Below are 22,956 nucleotides of genomic sequence, written 5' to 3'. Positions count from 1 at the left end.
TTAAATAAGCCTATGATCATCTTTTTAATTTTTTTAGACCACTGCACCTTAATGCATTAATAATTTCACTGAGTTTCTAAGGCTTACTGTGAGAAAGCTACTTGGGATTTTATCCATGGGTTGTCTAGGGTCAGAAGATCCGTATTTCACTCAATCACCCAACCTCCTGTAAGATGCAGTCATAGGGACTGTAAGATGCAGAGCTCCACACAATTCTTCTTATATTTAGAGAAAACATTTACATTAGGTGAAAAGATGCCTTCCAGAAAAGGAGTGGTCTTGACTTAAATCCACAGAGTGCTAGGAAAATCCACCTCCTTGCAGAAACATCACCACAGTCAGAAGGGACAGCCAGAGCTTGTGGAGGTTTGGGAAGACTGAGGTCCTGGGAAAAGAGCATACATGGAAATGGAGGGAGAGGGGGAAATGTGAAAGGCAGGAGCCTCCTGGGTAAACCTAAAAGAGTAGAAAAGGCCTTTGAGGGACTCTGAGGACCCAAGATGACAATGGGATGGGATGGGATGGGATGGGATGGGATGGGATGGGATGGGATGGGATGGGATGGGATGGGATGGGATGGGATGGGATGGGATGGGATGGGAAGGGAAGCTGGCAAAATAGAGAGACAGTATCGACGGTATCCCAGCCTGAACCAGCAAATTGCCAGCCCTGACAGGATTTCATGAAGCCAAACACTTGGGAACAAAAAACCAAACCAAAACAAAAAGAGAGCTGTGATATACCAATAAGGTCAGCAACCTGGAGGCGATGGCATGCCAGCAAAGGACTCACAGACCTCTGTCCCCAAAGGCAAACCTGAGGCACAAAAGAGGGGAAGGACCATGGTCTCTGGGAGGGAGAGCAGGGTGTGGAGGTGTTGTACCACCAAGCTGTGTGCCCAGATCTGTTTTTTCAAATGATTTCCAGGAGTACTGGTTTGGTGACTAGGCTCAAGGAATAGTAAATTAAATGCAGTAACTAAATCTAACAGAGTTATAGTAGGTGACAGCATTACTCAGAGATATCACTGCAGACCTGTTCTGTCTCATGGCCATGCAAAAAAGGGTCAACCCAAAAATGAGCTGGGAATGCTTCTGAAACATGGACCAGAGGAGAAGTTTTGTATTACCAGATATGGGAAAACAGCAGAAGAAAAGTAAAGATGAGACACATTCACCTAAATTAACTGGTGTCCTCTCTCTGTAGTGAAACCCATATTAACAGAAGAGTAAACTAATTGACTAAAAATAATAACAAATGAATAAAAAATATTGAGAAAACACTTTTTAAAAATTACATCAGTGGAATTTGGGCCAGATTTTGCCTACACATAGACGTGGGCTAATTCTGAAGTTTATGAATAATTATTCTGGAGTCACCACCACTGCTGATGTCAAACCTCTGTCCAGATGCCAACTATTACCAAAATTGCTCCCTGAGCTTGCACTAAAACTAAAGTGAGCGACAAAAGCTGGGGCTGCTTTCACAGGCAGAAAATAGTGGCACTGAAGCGCAGACAGTCCAGGTGACTGTGACCTGCACTGACACCTGGTGCACAGGGCTCTCCCAGCTCACCCCGTGGACAGGTGCTGCAGCCTCATGTCCAGAGGAATAGGCTGAAAACTGGCGAAAATGGTGATATGAGTCCAAAAAAAGCAATACTTGCAAAATGAGTTTTTCTCTTGGATGTGAATTCAAATGTGCTGAAGTCCAACATCTTTCTGCAAAGAGACTTTGGAGCACTGTCCTAGTGATAGCTGCTGGGTGTCGATTACTAAGTGTTTAAACTGTCAATCTGCAGTGATGGGATAGTAGTTATCTTACCTGAAACGAGAAGGTTGTTAAGCCATTGAACCCTGAGGTGTAGTGTTCAGGTGACCAGTGATTTGTCAAAGCCCCAGGGGACACAAAGAGATGCTGGCACTCCACAGCCCTCTGATCGCGGCTATAGGGGATGTACAGCTGTTCCGAGATCCCGCACGGTCTGTAGGGTATTAGCCAAATTTTTTTAAGTGTTTCACAAGATTCTAGCAGAAGAATTGAATACTTCTGATGGTTGCAATTAAGGGCAAGCACCCATCTCCACCCATCTCCACAGCTCAGAGCTGAACTGTGAGAAGTCAAGGCTGTGCCAAGAAAAGGTTTCAGAACAGTACTCTCCATAAAGCTGAAAAATATATCGTGAATATAGATTGAGATAAAACGCTGTGAGGCTCACAAGGGGAACCATGTACCAGTTCACGACATCTAAACGGCATCATACATTTCTCCACTGCCTGGAGAAAGGCATGCCACCTTCCCTAATGCCCAGCTGAGCTACTTTTGTTCACAGGACCATAGTCCTGAACGCTTGGCGCGGGGAAGAGAAGGGGCTGTGCTAGGGGAAGAATGAGACTAAATCACGTCTCTTGAAGACCAGTGGTCTCCTGTGTTTCACTCTCCTGCGCGCTCGGGTGTGGGGCGCGTCAGACTCGGACGTTCTCTGCGGCGGACCCTGGGTTACCCTGGAGCTGTGTCTCCCACAGCACAGAGCCAGGGCGAGCATGGGGCCAGGGCGCCAAGCACGTCGAGGAACGGGGAGGAAACTACAGCGAAGAGCTGAGAGGACAGGCAGAGGAAACACAGTTTCTGTACTTCGCTACAGACACCTTCTACACAAGCATTTTTCTTCCGCATAAAGTAGACAGTGATAAATCAAATTGCGATATCTGTAGTAGATAGCGATAAGTCAGGAGTTCCAGTGGCTTTTATCGTTTTCTTCTCCTTTGCAAAGAGAATAAAAAAATAAACAACAACCAGCTTGTGTAAAAGCCTGGGGATGGGCTGCGGCTGCGGCTCCACCCATGCGCAGGGCTGGCAGGGAGCGGGAACCCACCGGAGGGGTTCCCGACTCCAGCAGCTTGTATCGAGGGTTGCGGGATGCGTCGGAGACGGGATGGGCACAAATCCCTCACGGAACAAAAGCTGCCCTGTGCTCAGTCGATGGGTCACAACCTTGTGTCGCCGGTGCCCGCCGCAGTGGGGGCAAATCCTCCCCAGCCGAGACAGATGCTATTCCCTGCGAGGTGGACACAGTTTCTCACCTGGTCTTGAACCGATCCTGCACATTTCCAACCGCAACGTCTGAAGCAGAGCTTAGCCCTGTCTCCGCCCTAAGATCAAACACCTTTCCCCAAGCCTGACAGCGAACTGCCATTTTGTAGCCACATCCCCTCGCAAGGATGCTTTCGGGGGGAGCGGTCCCAGCGACGGGGCTCTGTGTAACGCGAAAGATGAACAGGGAAAAACAGTAACAAGCTCAAACCCCACTGCAAACGCCGTGCCCGGGCCCCTGGGCAGGACCGGGAGAAGGCTGTGCGCTGGCGCTGCAGCCGCCCCGGGCAGCCGTCGGGCGGTGGTCCCGCGGCAGCCGCGGTCGCCCTGCCCCGCTGCGCGGCCAGGCGGAGCAGCGCGGAGAGCTGCGCATCAGCCCCGCGCTCCGAGGCGGAGCGGGGCGGGCGTCGCCCCCGCCGGGGCCGCCCGCCCGGAGGGGACACGGCGAGGGGCGCCCCGGGCCGGGCCGGAGGGTCCCAGGGCAGCGCACCGCCCTCGCCCCGCGGTGGGAATGGGGGGTTTGCAGAGAGGGCCGGTCCCGGCAGCGTCAGCGTTCCCACTGCTCCTTCCCGGCAGGGCCCGAGCGGAGCCGGTCCCTGGGGAGAAACTCATCGCGGAGGCCCTGGGTGCGAAGAGCCGGGGTGAATATTGTTCTGGCAGCGGCAGCCGAGGGTGTTAATGTAGGCTGGCTGGAGTGAAATAAGGCAAATATTTCCGTTTGTGCCCTCCTGCCTCTCTCAGCACCGGCTGTCAGTCCCCGGGCTTGTTATCCGTACAAGGTATCAGTTTGTTTGGCTGAGCTCAGCAAGGTTTTCTTCTCCGAGCAGAACTATAATTGCTATAATTCTACTGTATCATTTGGATCATTGCAGTATTGTTGTTTTCTCTCTCTCGTTCTCTCCCTGTAATACTGCCATAACGCGCTCCAGTGTTAAATTAGCAGGTTGCAGGGGGAAGGGAAGAAAAGAAGGCGAGGGAGAGACCACAAATGACTAAAAGTTTGTTTAAAAAAATAAATAAAGCAACAAAGTGAATTGGCAGAGGAGAGCTCGCATCGCAAAGCATTTTTGCCTGCGAAGGGAGTGCTGCGGTCCCGCCCCACGCCCTGGGCTGGCCGGGGCTGCGTTTCCTCCGTCAGGGCCTGCCGGGGCGCCGGAAAGTGGGGAATGGGAGGACCCCGGCCAGACTCGAGCAAAGGGAGACGAGAGACCGGGGCGGGAAAGGAGTGAAAACAAGCTGCAGACGGCTGGAGGCCGCAGCAGGGCTCCCTGCGCTCCGCACGTCCCCGACAGCCTCCAGCTCCCTCCGCCGCAGTCCCGGCTCGCACCGCCGGGTCTCGGCGCTGCTGAAGCCTTCGCAGATGCCGCACCGAAGGTCCCCCGTGCCCTCCGGCTGTCGCCTGTGCCACGGCCGGTTCGGGTCCCCCCCCCCGGACAGGCAGCTCTGACCGTCCCTGCTCTGCCACTCGCTGCGTCGCGGTTCGCCCGCACCGGCTTGGCCGGCGCCCGGCAAGGCAGCGCAGGGAAGGCAGATGCGGGCCGGCCTCCCCGGCTGTCGGAGCGCCGCTCCTGGCCCGGTGGTACCCGTGGCTCCGCGCAGCTTCTCCCGGGCCAGCCCGGTGGAAAAGTCCCGGTGGAACCGCCCGGCACGGCCAGGGCGAGAGCAAGAGGCGTCAGCCCCTCTGCTCGCCGAGCCTCGCCAAGGGCACCCGGGTCTTTTTTTTTTTTTTTTTTTTTTTTGTTGGTTTGGGATTTGGATTGGATCCTTTTTAGTTACTGGGTTAATGAACTAATGGCCACTCATGCCGGGATGGTAAAAGCTCTCTAGAGCACAGATGGCAATCGGCAGCTTTGCGTGCCCAGCCCAGGAGCATCCGCAAAGCCGGGCCGGGCTGGGGCCGCCCCGCTGTGGATCGCGGGGCCCGCCGGCCGCGCACGTCGGGGCGCTTCCCGCTGGCATCGCCCCGGCCTGCGGATCAGGGGGAAACGAAGAGGGATGAATGAGGAGTAGGAGCCCGGAGGGGGCCCGCTTAGGGAGGGGACGACTCTGAGTATAACGTTTGTCCCCGAGCACGCACCTTTAGAGCTTGGAAGTGTGTGCGTGTGTGCCCTCGGGCGTGGACACAGCCAGAGCGGCGTGTAGCCCACGCCAGCACGGACACATGCACGCAGTCGTTTATCTTTTCTCTTAATTAACCAGAGATATCTGGTTAATTAGGAGACGTCAGTTCCGCACGCAACTGTGGCATGAACAGGGAAAATGGGGCTGTCTCCGCTTCGGTGCTCGGGGCTGGGCATCACCCGCACGACAGCACGGGTTATTTGTGGTGACCGGGAGCAGTTTCTCCGACGTGGTTGTGCTTGTGGGAGTCCGAGAGCAGGAGCGCACACGTCAGCGGGGACAGGCAGCTGTACAGTGCCCATCAAAACCGAGCCCAAACCGACCAGACAGAGAGCCTGAACTTGTGACCGCCCAGCAGGGAAGGGAAAGGAGCATAAAAAGCCGTCAGAGGTCTTCCGGCCCCGAAGCGGCGTGGAAAGCGCCGGAGGAGGGGAGATGCGTGTGCCGAGAAGGGCAGAGGCCGTCAGGGCAGGGAGGGGCCGCCGGACAGCACCGCAGCGGGCTGCGCGCCCTGCCCTGCCCGGGGGAAGCTGCTCCCGGCCCCCGCGCTCCGCGGCGCGCTCCCCGCCGCCGGTGCTGCCTCAGGGCGCCCCGAGCGCGGACGCGCCATTTCAAACACCGGCGGCCCTGCGCAGCCCCGCGCCGGGCGGGCGCTGCCCGCGGCAAAACACGGCGCGGATCCCCCGGCGCCGCCCACGCCATCCCGCCCGGGAATTGCCGGGCTAAGGGAGGGGTCGGGCGGGGACCGGGCCGCCGTCGGGGCGGGGAGGTGGGGACGCGGCAAAGCGTGCCACGGGAACTCCGCCGCCGCCCATCCCGGACGCCCCCGACGGCTCCCTCGAGCGGGTCCCCGCCGGCTGCCGCCCCCACGGAGCGGGGGCGGAGCGCGGCGGGAGGGGCGGGGCGGGGCCGGGGGCAGCGCGGCGACTCGGGGCGGGTGCCGATCCGGGGCGGTCCGAGCCGGGCTTTGCTGGGCGCCGTCTGTCGGCGGCCGCCCGGCCTCCGGCGGGAGCCAATCAGGGGGCGGCTGCCCGCACGTGGAGCCGAGGGGACTCAAGAGCGCCGCGGCCGCCGCTCACTCCCCCCGTGACGGGCGTCCCGGCGGCACCGGGCAGCGCCGCGGGGGCGTCCGCGCCGCCGCTCCCGCCCCGGCCCCACGGCTCGGCCCCGCTGCCGCCGCCATGAGCGGCCCCTACCCGGAGGAGAGCTGCGCCGAGCGCCCCGAGTGCAAAAGTAAATCGCCAACTTTGCTGTCCTCCTACTGCATCGACAGCATCCTGGGCCGGCGGAGCCCCTGCAAGGTGCGGCTGCTCGGTACCGCGCCCACCCTACCCGCCATCGCCGCCCGTCCCGACACCGACAAGGCCGCGCAAGGTAAGCCCCGCCGTCCCATCCCGCTCGTCCGGTCCCTTTTCCCCGGCATCGGGCAGGCCCGGCTGTGTGTCCCCCATTCCCCGCACAGCCTGCGGCTCGGCTCCGGCCCCGCTCCCCGCCTGCACCGCACGGCCGGGCGCCGCCTCGGAGCTGCGGTCTCTGTTATCCCGTTACCGTGCTCGTTAGCGGCTGCTCTGCTGCCAGGAAGAGCAGCCAGAGCCGTGCCCGGAATTCGTCACAATTCTTTCCCTGGGGGTCGGGTACCGGCGCTTTAGGCTGCTCTTGCTTTCGATATAGGTGCAATTTTTAGAGCCAGAATAAATCGGTGTGAGATGCGATCTGTGTGGGGGGAAAGCCTGGCCCGTTCGCATTTAAACCTGTAACGGGTTTCGGCGAGCGAGCTGGGGCCGCGCCCGGCAGCAGCCGGGGCAGTGATAACGGGCCGCCGGCAGCCGCCGCCCCCGGCCCCAAGTTGGGAGCAGCCCCCTCCGGAGCGGCGGGAGCCCGGATGGGCAGCTCCCATGGGCGGCCTCGCTCCCGCTTTTCCCGGCGTACACTGGCGGGCGGGATTCTTTCCTCCAAAACCAAAACTAGACTTAGGGAGGGGGGGGGGAAGATTATAGGAGGGGGGAACAAAACAAAACAAAAAAAAAAGCCAGCGGAGGAATCCCGGCTGCCGGGCGGGCGCAGCAGGACCAGCGCTGCCCCGCCATGTGGCATATGGTCCGGCGCTGACCGCTGTCGGAAACGTGCCGGCGCAGGCCCGGGGCTGTCAGAGCCCCCGCAGCCCGTCCCGGCCCTGAGCGGGGCGCCGGGCTGGGCTCAGCGGCCGGGAGGAATTTCTTCCCAGGCTGGAAGCAGCGGCGCGGGCCGGGGCCGGCCTGAGGGACGGGGTACTAGGAGGAAAATGGTGCACGAAGTATGCCTGAGGGACTGGACTGTTACCCTAGGCTCTATTAACGCAGATCCTACTGACCGTGTCTCTCCTTCTCTCTTCCTTCCTTTCTTTCCTCCGCACCCTTCTGCCCGCTCCGTCCGATTGCTGCGGCCGTCTACGCCACTTTCATGGTTCAGGGTCTCCTAAGGCCAGTCCCCCCTTCGAACCGGCCGAGCTGCACCTTCCCCCCAAACTGCGCCGGCTTTACGGGCCGGGCGGGGGCCGGCTGCTGCCGCCGCGGGCGGCGGGGCCGCGGGGGGACCGGACGGAGGGGCGACCGGAGGGGGGCGCGGGCCCCGTGCCCGCTGCCGCCCCGTGGGACACGCTGAAGATCAGCCAGGCGCCCCAGGTCAGCATCAGTCGCAGCAAAAGCTACCGTGAAAACGCGCCCTTCGTAGCGCCGCCGCCCGCCCGGGACGAGCTGGGCAGCCCCGCCGCACACGTCGAGGAACGGCCGGGCCCTGCTGCACCGGCCGCGGAGGAGGAAGAGGAGGAAGAAGACGAAGAGATGCTGGAGGAGGAGGAGGATGAGGAGGAAGAGGAGCTGGAGGACGACGAGGAGGAGGAGCTGCTGGGCGAGGACGGCGGGGGGCTGCTGAAGGATGCCCGCCGAGGCGCCACCGCGGCCCCCGGGGCGGAGGGCGGGGATCTGTCCCCCAAGGAGGAGCTGCTGCTGCACCCCGAGGACGGCGAGGGCAAGGACGGCGAGGAGAGCGTCTGCCTCTCGGCCGGCAGCGACTCCGAGGAGGGGCTGCTCAAGAGGAAGCAGCGCCGCTATCGTACCACCTTCACTAGCTACCAGCTGGAGGAGCTGGAGAGGGCCTTCCAGAAAACCCACTACCCCGACGTCTTCACCAGGTACCGGCAACGGGGCCCCGGCCGAGCGCGGAGTGAGCGAACCCCGGGGGGACGGGACGGGACGGAGTCGCAGTGTGCTGTACCCCCGCCTCCAAACCACCCTCGGCGGTGGATCCTGCCTCGGGCACCCCCGGGCTGGAGGAGATGGGGAACAGGGCCAGGTTCAGGGGGGAGCCAAGGCCGGCAGAGCCCGGGCAGGCCCGCCTGAAGGCCGCCGCCGGGCGCTATTTTTACCCCGGCCCACCCCGCCTCTCACCGCGGCCGCACCGGGATCGGTTACGCGCTGCTCGTGGGCTGGAGCCCGGCCCGGGGAAGCCCCGGCAGCGGCAGAGATCAAAGTGCCGCTGCCTAAAAATACCGGCCCGGCACGTCGGGGCCTCTTGGTGCCCGGAGTTGCCTCCAAGGAGCCCGGCGGGGCCCAGCCCGGCTCTGTCCATCCTTTCGGGGACATTTTCCCGTTGAAAATGGTGGTGGCGGGTTTGGCCAGCGGCTCCCTGCGGGAAGCGCAAGCAGGGAGAGAGGCTGCCAGCCCTCTCCCCGCGCTGACCGAAAATTGCAGGTCCCCACTCCTACCTTAAGACTAGAGGGGGATCAAGTCCCCAAAATCGCACTTTTCGATCCCGAAGACCCTCGCAGTTTCTCGTTTGTTTTGCCCAGGGGTTGGGGTTCGGGGCAGCGTTGGAACAGGAGTGTTTGCGGGGCATTTTTTTCTCTGGACCTCGGAGCCGCGCATCGTCCGCGGCGCTCACCTCGGGGCGCCGCCTGGCCCCGGCCCCGGGAGCGGCTGCCCGGGCTGTGTATGGACATACCGCACTTTTTTTCCTTTTTTTCCGGCTTTGGGTTTTGCTCCAGGGCTTTTCACGCCCTGAGAGTGCGGGGCTCTGGCCGCGGCAGGGTCCCAGTTATGCTGGGAATGCTCCTCTCTGGGACACGGAGCTGATGAGCCATTTTCCAGTGCCTTAGTGTTTTCCGATTTACCTTAACTGTGGCAATGTGAACCTCCGTCTGGGGCTTCCCGGCTGCCGTCCCCTGCACGGCAGCTGCGACTGCAACTGGCCGAATTTGGGGAGCGGCGGGGAGGGAATGCCAAAAACCCCGGAGTCCCAAGAGGCGCCCAGCTCGGCGGCCCGGAGCCGGGCCGAGGGCGGCGACGGGCGGTGTCCGCCCGCGGCCCGGCCCCGCTCGCCTCGGGCACCGGGATTTCGGGCGCGGGCGAGTGGAGGTGCCCCGGGCTGACGGCAGCGTCTGTGTCTCCCCCAGGGAGGAGCTGGCCATGAGGCTCGATCTGACAGAAGCCCGAGTGCAGGTGAGTGGCGGCGGCGGGACCGGGAGCGGCGCATCCCTCGGTGGCGCCCAGGGGAAGGGTGGCCTGGCCCTCCTCGGCGGCGTCCCCGGCCTCGCCAGGGCCGAGCCATCGGCTGGCGAATCCCTGTGTGATTGAAACTCGGGGCTCCCGTTTCGGTTGTTAGAAACCCGCTCGGCCGCAAGTCGGGTATTTGGCTGCCATCAAATCTCCAATCGGGCTTCATAAAAGCCCACTTAGTGCTAGAACAAACAGGGCCATTTGAAGGCGAAATGTTGTTTGATTTCCTCTCCGCCTGCACGAGGAGCTGGCTAATGCTATTTGATTTCCCATTTTTGATAGCAATAAGCCTGCATTGATCTAATAGTGAGTGAGTGCAATGCTATTAAAGGTGTTTGCCGCCCCATACCAGAGTGCATTTCCCAACCCGGGTCTCATAACCAAAGAGACGATAAACATTGGGATGCCCTGATTGCCAACAGAAAACAGATGTCTCTGGGTTTGAAGCTGTGCAAATCACTTTACAGTTAAAATCAGGCGCTGATAAAGCATAATAAATTCCATATGGCTCATTTAATACACAACAGCTTCTTGCATTAGAGGGGCTAATGATGAGATTTGTCCCCTCCTTTCTGTTGACACATTTCTCCATTGTCAAACAGAGATGTGACAGCAAATCAGTATTTTCAGCTCAGGGGAACAAGTCGTGGGAAAGTTAAATAACTTTTTTAACAGAAAGACACCCCCTTTCTTTCTCCTCTATTCATGGCAGAAGATGTAATTAAGTGAATATGAATTATGAGAGTCCCTTCGTTTACCTTTGGGTCTACTCAGACTTATTAATTCAATAAGGGAGAATTGTAGTGAGGACAGCTTGCTAATTGAGTTTTAGCAGGGAGAGACGCTCCCTCCGTGCCAGGCTGTTGCCTTCTGCACGAACACAATGCCTCTTCATCGTGGGTACCCAGATAGGCGTGCGTGGAGATCAATTCCCGCTGAACAACTGTACGGAGAGACTCGCAGTGCTGCTGCCTTTCTGCCTTCCGGGAAAGGGTCTCATACTGAGCTTACAAAGCCAAGCATAACAGGAAAAACTGCCCACCCCTGCCCCAAAAGATTTACAAACATCCGTCTCTCAAATTCTCTATCTGTAGGTGCGTGTGATGGCCCCACACTTGGTTATTAACGGAATATTTTATTTTCCTTTGAAATATGGTTTATTTTCCTCTACCTCTCCCCTGCTTTAAGCAGTTTTATTTCACGATTTTTGCTTTGTGGGAGGGGTAAAAGAGAGAAAGGATGGCAGTGCCATGGCATCCTAACTTGCATAAAATAGATCTTAAAAGGGCAGCCTTGAAATCTATATTTGCTGCTTGGTTGCCTGGGAAATTATTTCTTCGTTTCAGACATCAGTGAAATTACGAGTTTTTTCCCTCTCTTTAAATCTAAAAGGGAAAAAAACCCAAAAAACCTACAATCCCCAAACTATATAATTTGTAAATATGCCCTTTAACGAAAAAAAAAAAAAAAAAAGTCGCGGTGTGGGTGTGAGTGCGGAATAATTCCCGCGTAGTCCTCTTGGGAAAACGTACTGCCGCTGCTCCAGCGCAGCGGGAGCCGCTTCCCGCTCCGGTATCTGCCCGCACCGCCGGCCTGCCGCAAAGATGTGCGCGGGTGTAGAACTGCTGCGCCCCTCCGGGAGCCGGGGTCCGCCACCGGGCCGGGGGTGTCACCGACAGCCGCGTGTCGGCCCCGGCGTGGGTCGGCACAGCCCGGGGCTCAGCGGGCACCGACACACGTGGCCCCCGCGGGCCGGCCCCTTCGGGCGATCCCGCTTCGGGGGCGGCGGAGGAGCGGTGGCCGTCGGGCCGGTGCGGGGCTCCTGAGGGGCTCGCCGCTCCGGGGGCGAGAGCAGGCGTATTAAAACCGGTTTTTCTTTTGGCTTTCAGGTATGGTTCCAGAACCGTAGGGCTAAGTGGCGGAAGAGGGAAAAGGCTGGGGCTCAGACACACCCCCCAGGTTTGCCTTTCCCTGGTCCCCTGTCAGCAACTCACCCCCTCAGTCCATACCTTGATGCTAGTCCTTTCCCTCCTCATCACCCAGCTCTAGACTCCGCCTGGACCGCCGCCGCCGCCGCGGCCGCCGCCTTCCCCAGCCTGCCGCCGCCGCCCCCCGGCTCCGCGGCGCTGCCCCCCGGCGGGACCCCGCTCGGCCTCGGCACCTTCCTGGGCGCGGCCGTGTTCCGCCACCCCGCCTTCATCAGCCCCGCCTTCGGCAGGTACCGCCCGCGGCGGGCACGGGGCAGTGCGGGGCAGTGCGGGGCAGTGCGGGGCAGTGCTGGGGCTGTCCCGGCGCGGGGAGCGCGGCCCACGCGGGACCCGCCGCGCGCGGCCGCGCCGCCGTTCGAACTTGGAGCGCCTCGCAGCCAGCGCCGATTGGGCGCCGCGCGGGTCACGTGCTTCCGCCGCGGCCGCTCATTGGGCGGGGGCGGCTCCCCCGCGCGGTTCCCCGTGGGGGCGGCCGGGCCGCGGGAGCCCGGGCGGGGCAGGGCCCCCGAGGGACCGGCCCGCGGGAAGCGGCGCTCCCACGCAGAAACTGAACCTTGCGTGGGTTTCTCTGCGTGCACGCGTGGCCTCTGCTTCGCTCGGGGCGGGGGCTGTTGGTATTTGGCCAGTCGGGATGAGCAGAAGCCGCGCCATCCCGGGTGCCGTGAGCCGCTCCGGCCGCGGGGGGATCGTTTCGGGCAGATTTTTGGCCGCGGGCACGCGTGGGGCTGAGCCGCTCCCACGGGTTCGCGTCGGGACGGGCTCCCGCGGGAGCCGCGGAGAGCCCGCGGGCCGAGTGCGGGGAGCGCCGGGCGGCCCCGGCAGCGCTGCTCGGAGCCGGGGCAGGCGGAGGGCGGACGGGTCCCGGTAACGGGGGAGCGAGCGCTGCCTGCCCAGGACCGGGGGCATCCCCCTCTCCGCCGGCTGCAGCCCCCGGCCACCGCCGCCTTGACTGCGGCGAGTCTGGGAGGACCACGCGCGGCGATTTTTCCTCCCTTTTTTTTTCCCCCCTCCCAGAAGAAAATCTTTCGCCTGTCCGCCGTCGGGTTTTTCCAGCGAGTCTCTGTCCCCACGCGTCCGCGCTTGGCGGGAAGGAGGCGACCGGGGCCGTGCGGGCCGGCGGACCCCGGCGCGGCGGTGACGGCCGTCTGTGCTTCCCTTGCAGGCTCTTTTCCACCATGTCCCCCCTGGGCAGCGCCTCCAGCGCCGCGGCGCTGCTGCGGCAGCCGGCGCCGGCCGCCGAGGGCGCGGTGGGCTCGGCGGGGCTGGGGGACCCGGCCAGCGCCGCCGCCGACCGGCGGGCGTCCAGCATCGCCGCCCTGCGGCTGAAGGCCAAGGAACACGCCGCCCAGCTCACCCAGCTCAACATCCTCCCCGGGAACAGCACGGGGAAAGAGGTGTGCTAAGGCACGGCTGCCGGCCGCGGGGTGCGGGTTAGGGGTTTTTTTTTAAGGGGGAGAGAAAAAAGAGGGAGAGAAGAGGAGAGTAAATACGCGAATCAATAAAGGTCACCTCAGACAGCAGGAATCAAGACCAAACGGGGGGAAAAATAATAATGATTTTTTTAAAAAACAGAGGACCAGCAGCTGAGACTGCAGTAGGTCCTCAAGATAGGAACTTGGGGAAAGTGAATGCCTCTCGCATCAGCCCTCACATGAGTGAAATGACACTTAAAATCTCCTGAATAAGTAACTCCTTGGCTGGTACATTTCTTAAATGTACGGCATGTCCGTTTCCTCTATGAACATAAGGGGGGGGGAAAGTAAAAAAAAAAAAAAGAAGAAAAAAAAAAAAAAAAAGAAAAAACCGAATAAAAGTTACTATATATTAGCGTTTCGTACACTAAATATTTTTCCTTCTGTTTATCTGGCAAGTAAAAAAGAAAGAAATAGAATTGTAATTAAGAAAGTGAAACAACAATAGAGAAGCTAAGAGAGGGGGAAAGTTACCCACATCTTCTTAAAATAGCATCCTAGGATAAGTTGGTCAGTTAGAAGCGCTGGGGAACTATTTTACATGTTGCAACGAGCTGCATATGCTAACCAAGGATGCTGACAGTGCAAACTGAAAGTAAATTTGATGCTGTAAGATAACCAGTGCACTTAGGGGAAAGGGTATATCTTTTTCTTGTTATATTCTTTATCACTACACCAACCAAGGTTTTTATATCAAACCAAAGCGAAATACACTGCTAGAATATGGACTGTTTAAGTCACTAAACTGTGATTATTAATTCTGTACATACCATTGTTATAAAAAAAGAACAGAGCTTTGTATATTTGAAAAGTTATAAAACAATTGCACTCAGTGTAGTGTTGTAAAAGTTTGTCATTCTGTAGATTCTTACTGTGTTGTAGATATAATAGGGTTCCTAGACAAATATTTATGTACAAACTCTTTATTTAACTTATTAACTGTAGAGGTTTCTGAAACCCTCAAGAGGCGATGGTACAGTACTTTTTCGTGTAATGTCGTTATTGTTAACACTTTTCCTTGCTATCCGGTGGAGAAGTGCCACGTTCAGAAAATAAACAAAAATATATGTTTAACAAAAAAAAAAAAAAAAAAAAAAAAAAAAAAAAAAAAAAAATCACAAGAAAAGCAAAAAGCCCTGTCCTTGCGGGGCCGGGGCCAGCCGGGGCTGAGCCCCGCCAGCCTCAGCGCCGAGGACCCCCCCGCGGGGTCTGGGTGGGCGCGGGTCGCTGGGCTGGGGCGCGGCCGCAGCTCGGGCGTGGCGGGGCCGCGCGGTGCCGGCAGCCCCGTTTGCGAGGGGATCTGCGGGTCGCAGGTGGGGTGGGCACCCACGGCCGCGCCTGTCCGCGCTCTGTCGCGGGCACCGTGGCTGTCCCCGCACTGCCCAGCCCAGCCCGGGTGCTCGGGGCCGTCTCGGTGCCCGCGGTGCCGCCCCAGCTCCCGGCTCTCGCCGGGCGGGGACGGGGCAGCCCCAGGCTCCGCCGCTGCCGAAAGTCGGGAGTGGGGGAGAGAATCTGGACTTCTGGGGAACGCTTGGCCGCCCCTGCACCTTTGGGGCTACAAAAGTTTCTCCGCGCTTGCCCCTTCGTTCTCCTCGAGGTGAACTTCCGTTTCTTCCCTCTTCTTTTATTACTCCCCGGGTGGTTTTCTTCCTCGTCTTTTTTTTTTTTTTTTTTTTTTTTCTTTTGGTTTGTTTTGTTGTTGGGTTTTTTGGGGTCTGTGCTTTGGTTTTTTGTTTGTTTGATTTTGTTTTTTGGGCGCAGCGGTCCCGTTGCCTCTTCCCCGGAGCAGGGGCCGAAATGCGGGAAGCCCCGGCCGCGCTCCCCGCGCTCCTTCCCGGCCGTGGTGTCTCCTGCTCCCTCCCGAACAAGCCCCGGCCCCGCACGGGCGGTCGGAGCGCCGGGCTGTGAGGTTCTTTTTTTGGGTGATTTAGTCCAATCTCGGCAGCGCTCCACAACGACGGGCCGGGGCCGGAGAAGAGCCCAAGGGCGCCCCGAGGCAGCCCGGCCCGGGGGCGGCTCCGGGGGCGATCCCGGCTCCGGGAGGCACCGGCCGGGAAGCGCCGCTGGAGCGAGCAGCGCGCGTGGGAGCCCGCCGCGACCCTTCCCCGCAGCTCCCCCCTCCACTCACGGCATTTCATATCCCACACCCCCAACCCCGCCCGCCCCCAGCCGTATTTTTGAGTTCTAAAACCCACCATAGGCACGAAAAAAAAAATTTATAGGAAAAATAAGGCTTGTTCCTTGGACGTTATTAACAGTGCAGCCTGAAATATACATTTTTGCCTCAAAGAAAAGGGAATCATTATCAAGCCATTAGGCATTAAGAAATGTCATTCAGTCATTTTTATTCATTCTGCTGAAATCTTCGTAAAAGCCCGAATCATACTTCTGCAAGCAGCAATTTTGTTAATCCAGGGGGTTATTACTCTGGTCCCTTATTAGGATCTATACTGCTGCCAAGCAATCCTATAACCTTCTCAAAAGAAGTTTACCTCCGTGTTATAAAACCAGTAGTGGTATTTATACTGTGCAATAATTAGTGTATTACCTGAATCCACTAACAGGTTCATTTTATCTCCGCACAAAACCCCTAGTCTGCTTATAGAAAGCTTGTGCCTCCTTTGGTGCTGTTAAAGTGGTGAAAGAGTGAATGAAGGCTGGTAGCACTTTCTCCTTTCGCCGTGCCTTAATTCCCATCTCTTTTTGCTCTCATCCAATTAGTGCAGTGTATTAAGCGGTTTATCATCTCATAGTCAGCTATTGAGAGAAACAAGGCGAACACTTTGCAATAGAGCCTGCTCTCCTTTGACACCCTCAGGTACTTACATATTCCACTGTGCTATGAATAATAGAGGAAGAATAGAGCGCTAATTCCCTCATCAAAGAATGCCTTGTCTGCTGCTTTGCTCAACAACACCATTCTGATCAAAAGAAAAGCAATAAAGCTTAGCATAACAAAACGAAACCTACTTATTAGCTTAGTGGTTAAATTAATGCAGAGCCGCTGCTATTCAAAACCAAGGTTTGAAAACAGCCTCCAACAACCTGATAATGCTGCCTTCGGGATGAAGGAATTTTAATCTGAAATTTGAAGCTGGCACAGATGAGTTAATCTATTAAACTGCTATAAGGAGGGTGCGGGAGAACTATTCAATTAAGGCACATTTAAGGTGCCCTGCAGAAGACGGGGATGGATTCGAAGGGGAAGATGTGCTCCGCTTCGGCCTTAGAAAACTGCCTTTGGCGGCGAAAAGAGGGATTTTGGCACAGCAGCAACCGTGTTTGTGGATGGGAATTCTTTTTCATATCGCATATGTCATCAGCGAAACCTGGCCACTGGCTCCATATATCAACACTCCTCTTCCCCAACTGCAAATAAATACAAATAAACACAAACCTTAATTTTAACAGCACGCGTGGGGGAGGGGGATATGAGGAGGAAAAGGAAGGGAAGGCGATTCAGGCCAGACCAGCCTCAGAATGCAAACCTCTGAACTTCAGTTTTCCCAAATTTACAGTGCAGCGTTTACCAGCTCCATTTAATATTAAATGCTATAAAGATGATTTTGCATTTCCCAGCCTTTTTGAGGGGCCAAGACGAGGCACGGTGCCCAGAGCTGATTAGAGAGGGAGAGGGGAGGGGAAAAAAAATCCGGTTTACTCCCTGCCAAGACTTCAGCTCTGATCTGACCAGCTTTGCTGAGAGGAATCAAAAAAAGCCTCCATTCGGGGTAAAAGCCCTCATTTCCCATCCTCAGCCCCCCCGGACTGTGGCTGGCTGGGGCTCCGGGGCTGTGCCACTCACGGCTCCTCCGCCTCGGTGTGTGGGGGAACAGCCCCTTGCAGGGCCACTCTGTGCTGCTGCACCCTACACAGTCATTCCACAACACTCTCATTTAATCTAAACATCCCTAAACTTGCAAATTAACAGGCTCTTCAGCTGTAATTATACAGATACATACAAGTGCCACAGGGTCAGGTTACGCCGTATCTATCCATTTTATTTGTATACCTAATGTTTGGAGGAGAAGGTCACACTTTTCACTTTCCTAAGGCATTCTACTCAGTAGAATCAGTATATATCAGTAATATCTTCATAATCTTAATTGGGCTGGACACAAAAAAAATCTAAAAATGCCTGCATGGAATTACAAGAAACCAGGATCTTTTGAAGTTCTGTAACTTCAGTGTGGCATCTTGGCAGTAACACCTTCTTTCCAAGACAAAGACTCCAAATAAAGTCTGTTTTACAGTATTAAACCTAACTAAACATATTGGGAAGGATCGATAGCTCATCAGGGTGGGACAACACCTGCACAACACCAGAGACTGCATAGATTCCATTTCTCACTGTAGTGATTCCATGTGAGCAGAAATGAAAGGCTTTGGTTCCAAAAGTTGCTAGGAAGATGACTGGGTATTTAGGCATATTCAAACTGACACTACCCATACTGACACACAGCTTCTCCCAAATGCCACTCTGGGGACAAATGAATGTCACAAAATACTCTGAACACAGACACACAAATCCTTACAGTGCCCAACATGTTCATGCTGATTCTCTTACTTTTACTTCAAGCTCCCTTTGTTAATGGCTGCTCATCCTAAAAACAGACACACAAGCAATTCTGTAAGACCAGGAGAAATCCAGAGCAATATGACCTAGCATGGAATATTTTCAACCATCAGATCATAGAATCAAATTATCTTTTACTAGAAAACTTTATTTGTTTTTCCTTCAAGTGTGAAAAAACTTTACATTTTACACTGTTTAAGATTTAAAAGCAATTTTTATAACCTTACATTAATATATCACATTGCAAACTAAACAGTGAACAGAGTACAACAATGTTTTGTGTACAGAAGCATGTACCCAAATTTATTCTCTTGTCATATCTGCTTGTCATTTTATTAGAAGTAAATGAAAAATACATTTTGTTTGTGAAAACTGTAAAATCTCCAACACAGTAATTATTACAGAACAGTAACTATGATTTTCTATTTTCCAATCTCCTGTTACTGGTTACAATGCCATCCCAAAAATATTTTTCCCTTTCGATTGCTTACTTTCAAATACTTAGAAATGAAACACATTTATATCCTCTGTATGAGTGAAATGGGTTTTGTTCATGTGCATGTCTTTACATCCACACAGAAATCTTCAATGTGGCAAAATACTATGCTTAAAGATGCTTGGAAAGACTCCTAATAAAAGAATGGTCCCTATTTTTAGTACCTCCAGGTTTCAGTTCTTTAATGAATTTCAAAGTAAAGAGTCCCTACCCCTGTTCAGAAGGTAATAGGACATTTAAATGCATTTAGGTTTAGTATTGTTTTTAATTGGTATGTTTATGATCAGGAAGAAGATAAACCGTGAAAAGGCAAAACATTAGTGCTCCTACTGAGACCTCTACTAACCTCTCTTCCTGAGAGCACCTCTAGTAAATACCCTGGAGCAAAGTCTAGGATCACTTACATTCCAGCAACTCTCACTGGGAATTATCCAATTAAAGCAGCAATTCCCCCACCCCCTTTTCCCTCATAGGTCTAAATACACAACAAAAAATATTGCAAAAATCAACTACTCCATATTTTAATAACCCTGGTTTCTCAATGAAGAAAAAGAAGGAAGATAAAAACACCTTGAATACTTGATATCCACAAGAATCATACATCCTGTTTTCATCTCCCATTTTTCCTCCTCTAAAGAGACAAGATTATTAAAACATCATTGTACATACTGAAATAGAATATTGCTGAAGAGATCATTACTGATAAACAAGGGACTAGCCTCCCTCCATTTTTAATCAATCTCTGTCTTTCATTACTGGACTCTCCCACAGATCTATCTTCCAATACTGACGGTGAAGAGTTTGCCAAGGTTCACTTCTGAGTAGCCACTCATGGACAGGCATTTGTCTACGGTGCTCTTCAGTCTTTTGTAGGCCTCAGAGACTTCCCACCTGAGTTGCTGCTTCTTCAAGTACTCTAGAAGAACAAAGAGGAAAAACCCAAAACACAGAGAGGGATTAAATGACCGCAAAAAGACAGGATTTTTGCATTCATTACACTATGAATCAAAGTATTTTAAAGTGAGGTGAATGTTGTAGCTAGCAAAGAGCACATTTGTGGCAAGCTTTCCCACAGTCTGCTGCATTCCCTGCCTTTTCTGCACGAGCTGGTGAAGGGCTTATGGTGAACCTTGGCCATGGAGCCAAGGGAGAAGCTCCCTCAGCCCCACCAGCATGGGAGCAGTGGGAAAACTGGCAAGAGCCACCCCTAGTCCAGTTTTGTCATCTAGCTGGACTGAAATGGGGGTTCACTGTCAGAGAAAGTAAACAATAGTTGGGCTGGGTCTAATTTAAAAGGGGTAGGTGCTTTAACTTGGTGAGAACTATCCAGAGATCCCAGGGGTTGAAAGTAGGGAGAGATTCTGCCCCAGGGTGGCTTCAGAAGTGAAGGAGATTCATGTCCCTCATCCCTGCTGTTAATACTCGCACTGGCACAACCTGGGTCAGACTCATCACCAGTCTTGTGAGTTCTCACATGCACCTTGCATGCAGGATAGGAATCATGATCCTCAGCACTATGAAGGCACTGGAAGGAAAAGGGAAGTAGCACAAACAAGGAGAATTCCATGCTACTGTACCCTAAAATGCAGAGAAGATGCTCAGTATCTCAACCAGGAGATGTCAGGTTCTCCTGACACATGAATGAGGAGAGTCCCAAATGCTTGGTAAGAGATGTCTGGAGAACATGACATTTACTCACCTGTACCTTCATGTGTGTGCAAAGTTCATGTGCATGAGTCTGTACATATTTCAGCAGCAAAGACCAAGCTGTTCTATTTCTGTTGGGGTTTTATCCCAACTTTTCTGCCATTAAAAAAACAGACCCAAGGGATTTTGTTTGGGTGATTGTCCAGCTTTTCCTTTATAAAAGCTGTGAACAAAGAATAAAAGAGCAAAATATTCCACTACTCCATTATACAGCAATGCCAAGTGGATGCAGATCCGGCACAGTTCTGCTCCTACTTTCCGTCCAACTCCACATTCTAGGAACATCAGCTCCTACTGTTCCTGCAGTTACACCTCAGGACACTGGAGAGCACAAGCACTGCAGAACAAGGTGGTCTCCCAGGCAGGTTCTCTGCTTTTAGACTGGAGGGACACCACATCCAGCAGCACTAGGAGAGCACAGCACAGGTACTTGCAGGTCAAGATTTGCAGCCACTGTGGTGCAGGATAAATCCTGTGTCTTGTGAGCAACCAACACCATCCTTCTATTGCTCATTAGCTTTGCCTCACTTCTCCCTGGCACCTTCACAGCCCTCTCTGTCCTTTGAGTACCTAACAGAGGAAACTCCATTCCGTCTCAATCAGCTTTTAGTCTACAGCACAAGTTAAGATGATAAACCAATTGTCTCTAAAAACAGTGGAGTTTATTTATGAAAACATTTTTGCGGAGAGGTTTTTTGAGTCACCTCTGTGATGTGACTGAGGTGAAGATGTCTCATCAGACAGCTTCATCTCAGCAGCCAAGGACTGCTACATGAGCAGATGGCAGGGATGGGAGGCATGGTGACTGAAAAAGCTATTACAATTTTGAGGTTTGTGACTTCCTCCTCCCTGAGGATTTACAAATATTTCTTTAGAGCCTCAGATGTTGTAGCATGAGCTCAGCAGACTAGCTCTGGATACAATACAAACAGCAGTGTTTTACTGGGAAATTGCCACCTGCTTAGGTTTTCCATGTTACTCACAAAGTTCCACTGAAGATAACTGCTTTGCATGAAGCTATCAACTCTTTAAAAACTGAATAAAAAATTTCAATTAATGATGCCTGAGTAAGTGAATATTGATTAAAAGCATTTTGATAAGCACCTTTCATGCATTGTTGTGAAGAAGTTATGTATTGTGTCAGGGCAGTTAGCAAACAGAGGAAGATGCCTTGTTGAAGATACCACATTTTTACTGTTACACAGATAGTAATAACTTAAAGTTTATTAGCAGAATTGCATTTTCCTTAAACTACAATACAACAAAAGCTTGATTATGTGAATCTGCTCATTAACAGGCTGAAGTCACTATGGCATAAACACATTTAACTATTCTGAAAGTATTTAGATATAGGGTTACATTAAACGAACCTTGAAAATTGTTTTAACCACATCCATAAAAACACCAATCCCACTTTGCCACAAACTGAGCTCTCACTTGTTTATGTATTTTTGCAAATGAGCCCACAGTAAGTGGGCTCACTTGCAACTGCTCACATTAGCCAAACCATGATCTTTTGACCAAGAACTGTGGACAATTCCATCCTTATACCTCAAAGCTAGGCCAAAATAGTTTAAAGCTTCCTGGAGCTCAGGAGGGATCAAGGTAATACATCACTGTGAACAGCTGGCACATGTGAACAGAGCAGGAAGGCACATTAATCATTAGAACATTGAGGCAAACAATACACCAGGGCTGAAAGTAGGGAACAGAAATACAGGCCCATGTACAGCTCCAATTCAGGATTCAGGGCTCCAGCCATCCCACTAACAGAGCTCCCAGCTCCCCCCAACATTAAATCTAAACTCCAGTTTTACGCAATAACCTTTCCGACAGTATGCTTCAAACATTTCTTAGATGCAATTACCCTCATAGAGGCAGGCAGGAAAGGGTGGGCTGGAAAAAAAAAAGGAGAAATATGAGGGGCCTCGTTGAAGTAATGAGGCCAATTTTAAGTTTCAATTATAAGAGAATGGGAGCCAGGGGCTCTGGGAGGAGAGGCAGGCAGGGCTGTGTCTGCAGCACCATGCATTTGAATGACACAAGTGCATCTGATGACTGGGGAGAAGAGATTTAAAGAACTGTAGTAATACAGAGCAGGGGAAGATGAGAGAGGACACAGCTCCTGATGTGTTTACCTCCTTTGCTGATGGGATATTGACTTTTCCCACCAGGTTGGTTAGAAAGGGGACTATTTACGCTGCCACACAGCAGAGTAAGAATGACAACCGGCATCACTCTGTGCTCCTCTGAGTAAAAGACAACTGTGACCGTCGTATATCACACAGCCAGTCAATACCTTTGAGTTACCCCACCATCCAACTTAGAGATGCATATAAAAGCTCCTACTTTCTTCCTAAATGAGAATTTAATCAATAACATGCCTAAGGCTTTCTGAAAACTAAGCTATACAAACTGACTGAAATTGCCTTTTAGTACTCACATTCTGAAATAGTTCTATACCCATTATCACCCCATCATTGTTTTAGAAACATCCAACTTCAGTGGCAATGAGGAATTTTTTAAGATGACCACTTCTGCAGAATGTATACATGGCTATACATAATGAGATATATTTCTATACATGCAGAGCATACAAAAGACATTATTAAAAAATATAAAATTAGAAATGCAGTTATTTTAATAGAAATAAATAAAAAATGTGCTTCTGACTGTATACAAGTAAAATTCAGGTACTGTATTTTCTAAAGTTAGTAAACCACTGACTGGTAAATACTACAGAGTCATACCACCAAGCATGCAGATAATCCCTCCTTCCACCTCCCAAAATAACTGCCCCCCATTCCCGTCACAAAACACAGTCTGAACTTTTGGATATCCTGTCAAATTTAGTACCCATCCAAGTCCTTATTTAGCTACCTAGGGATATTTTTATATTATTAAGGACAAAAAAAAAAAAATTAAAAAATTTTAAAGGTTCCTGAAATCCATTTACCCTATGCTGTTGTTC

The 22,956-nt window shown here is 53.5% G+C and overlaps 2 protein-coding genes across 7 annotated transcripts in view; one reads left to right on the top strand and one right to left on the bottom strand.

Annotated features, from left to right (window-relative positions):
* Positions 1-6,260: 6,260 nt before the first annotated feature.
* On the top strand, positions 6,261-14,187 carry ARX (aristaless related homeobox). 2 transcript variants are annotated; one of them, XM_085585389.1, is made up of 6 exons: positions 6,261-6,588; positions 7,663-8,383; positions 9,644-9,689; positions 11,636-11,705; positions 11,790-11,964; positions 12,897-14,187. In XM_085585389.1, the coding sequence occupies exons 1-6, from the start codon at positions 6,396-6,398 to the stop codon at positions 13,135-13,137; spliced, it is 1,446 nt and encodes a 481-aa protein (XP_085441515.1). In that variant the 5' UTR covers positions 6,261-6,395; the 3' UTR covers positions 13,138-14,187. The 2 variants fall into 2 exon arrangements, with proteins under 2 accessions (XP_085441515.1, XP_021408596.1); XM_021552921.3 differs by having other exon boundaries at positions 6,262-6,588; positions 11,636-11,964.
* Positions 14,188-17,909: 3,722 nt separating this feature from the next.
* POLA1 (DNA polymerase alpha 1, catalytic subunit) overlaps positions 17,910-22,956 on the bottom strand; it is a 181,877-nt gene continuing 176,830 nt past the window's right edge. For 3 of the 5 annotated variants that reach the window (XM_085585343.1, XM_085585352.1, XM_077781653.2), the window contains exon 37: positions 17,910-19,194. In XM_085585343.1, coding sequence (XP_085441469.1) covers positions 19,052-19,194 — 143 coding nt within the window. In that variant the 3' untranslated portion in view covers positions 17,910-19,051. Of the gene's footprint in view, positions 19,195-19,977; positions 20,149-21,648; positions 21,882-22,956 lie in introns of those variants that run through there. The other 2 variants (XR_014956792.1, XM_085585370.1) reach the window with 2 other exon arrangements.

This window comes from Lonchura striata, chromosome 1 (assembly GCF_050655825.1).
Source record: "Lonchura striata isolate lonStrDom1 chromosome 1, ASM5065582v1, whole genome shotgun sequence".
NCBI classification, from domain to species: Eukaryota; Metazoa; Chordata; class Aves; order Passeriformes; family Estrildidae; genus Lonchura; species Lonchura striata.
Note: the sequence above shows the minus strand (reverse complement) of the source record. Positions and strands in the feature narration are given on the sequence as shown.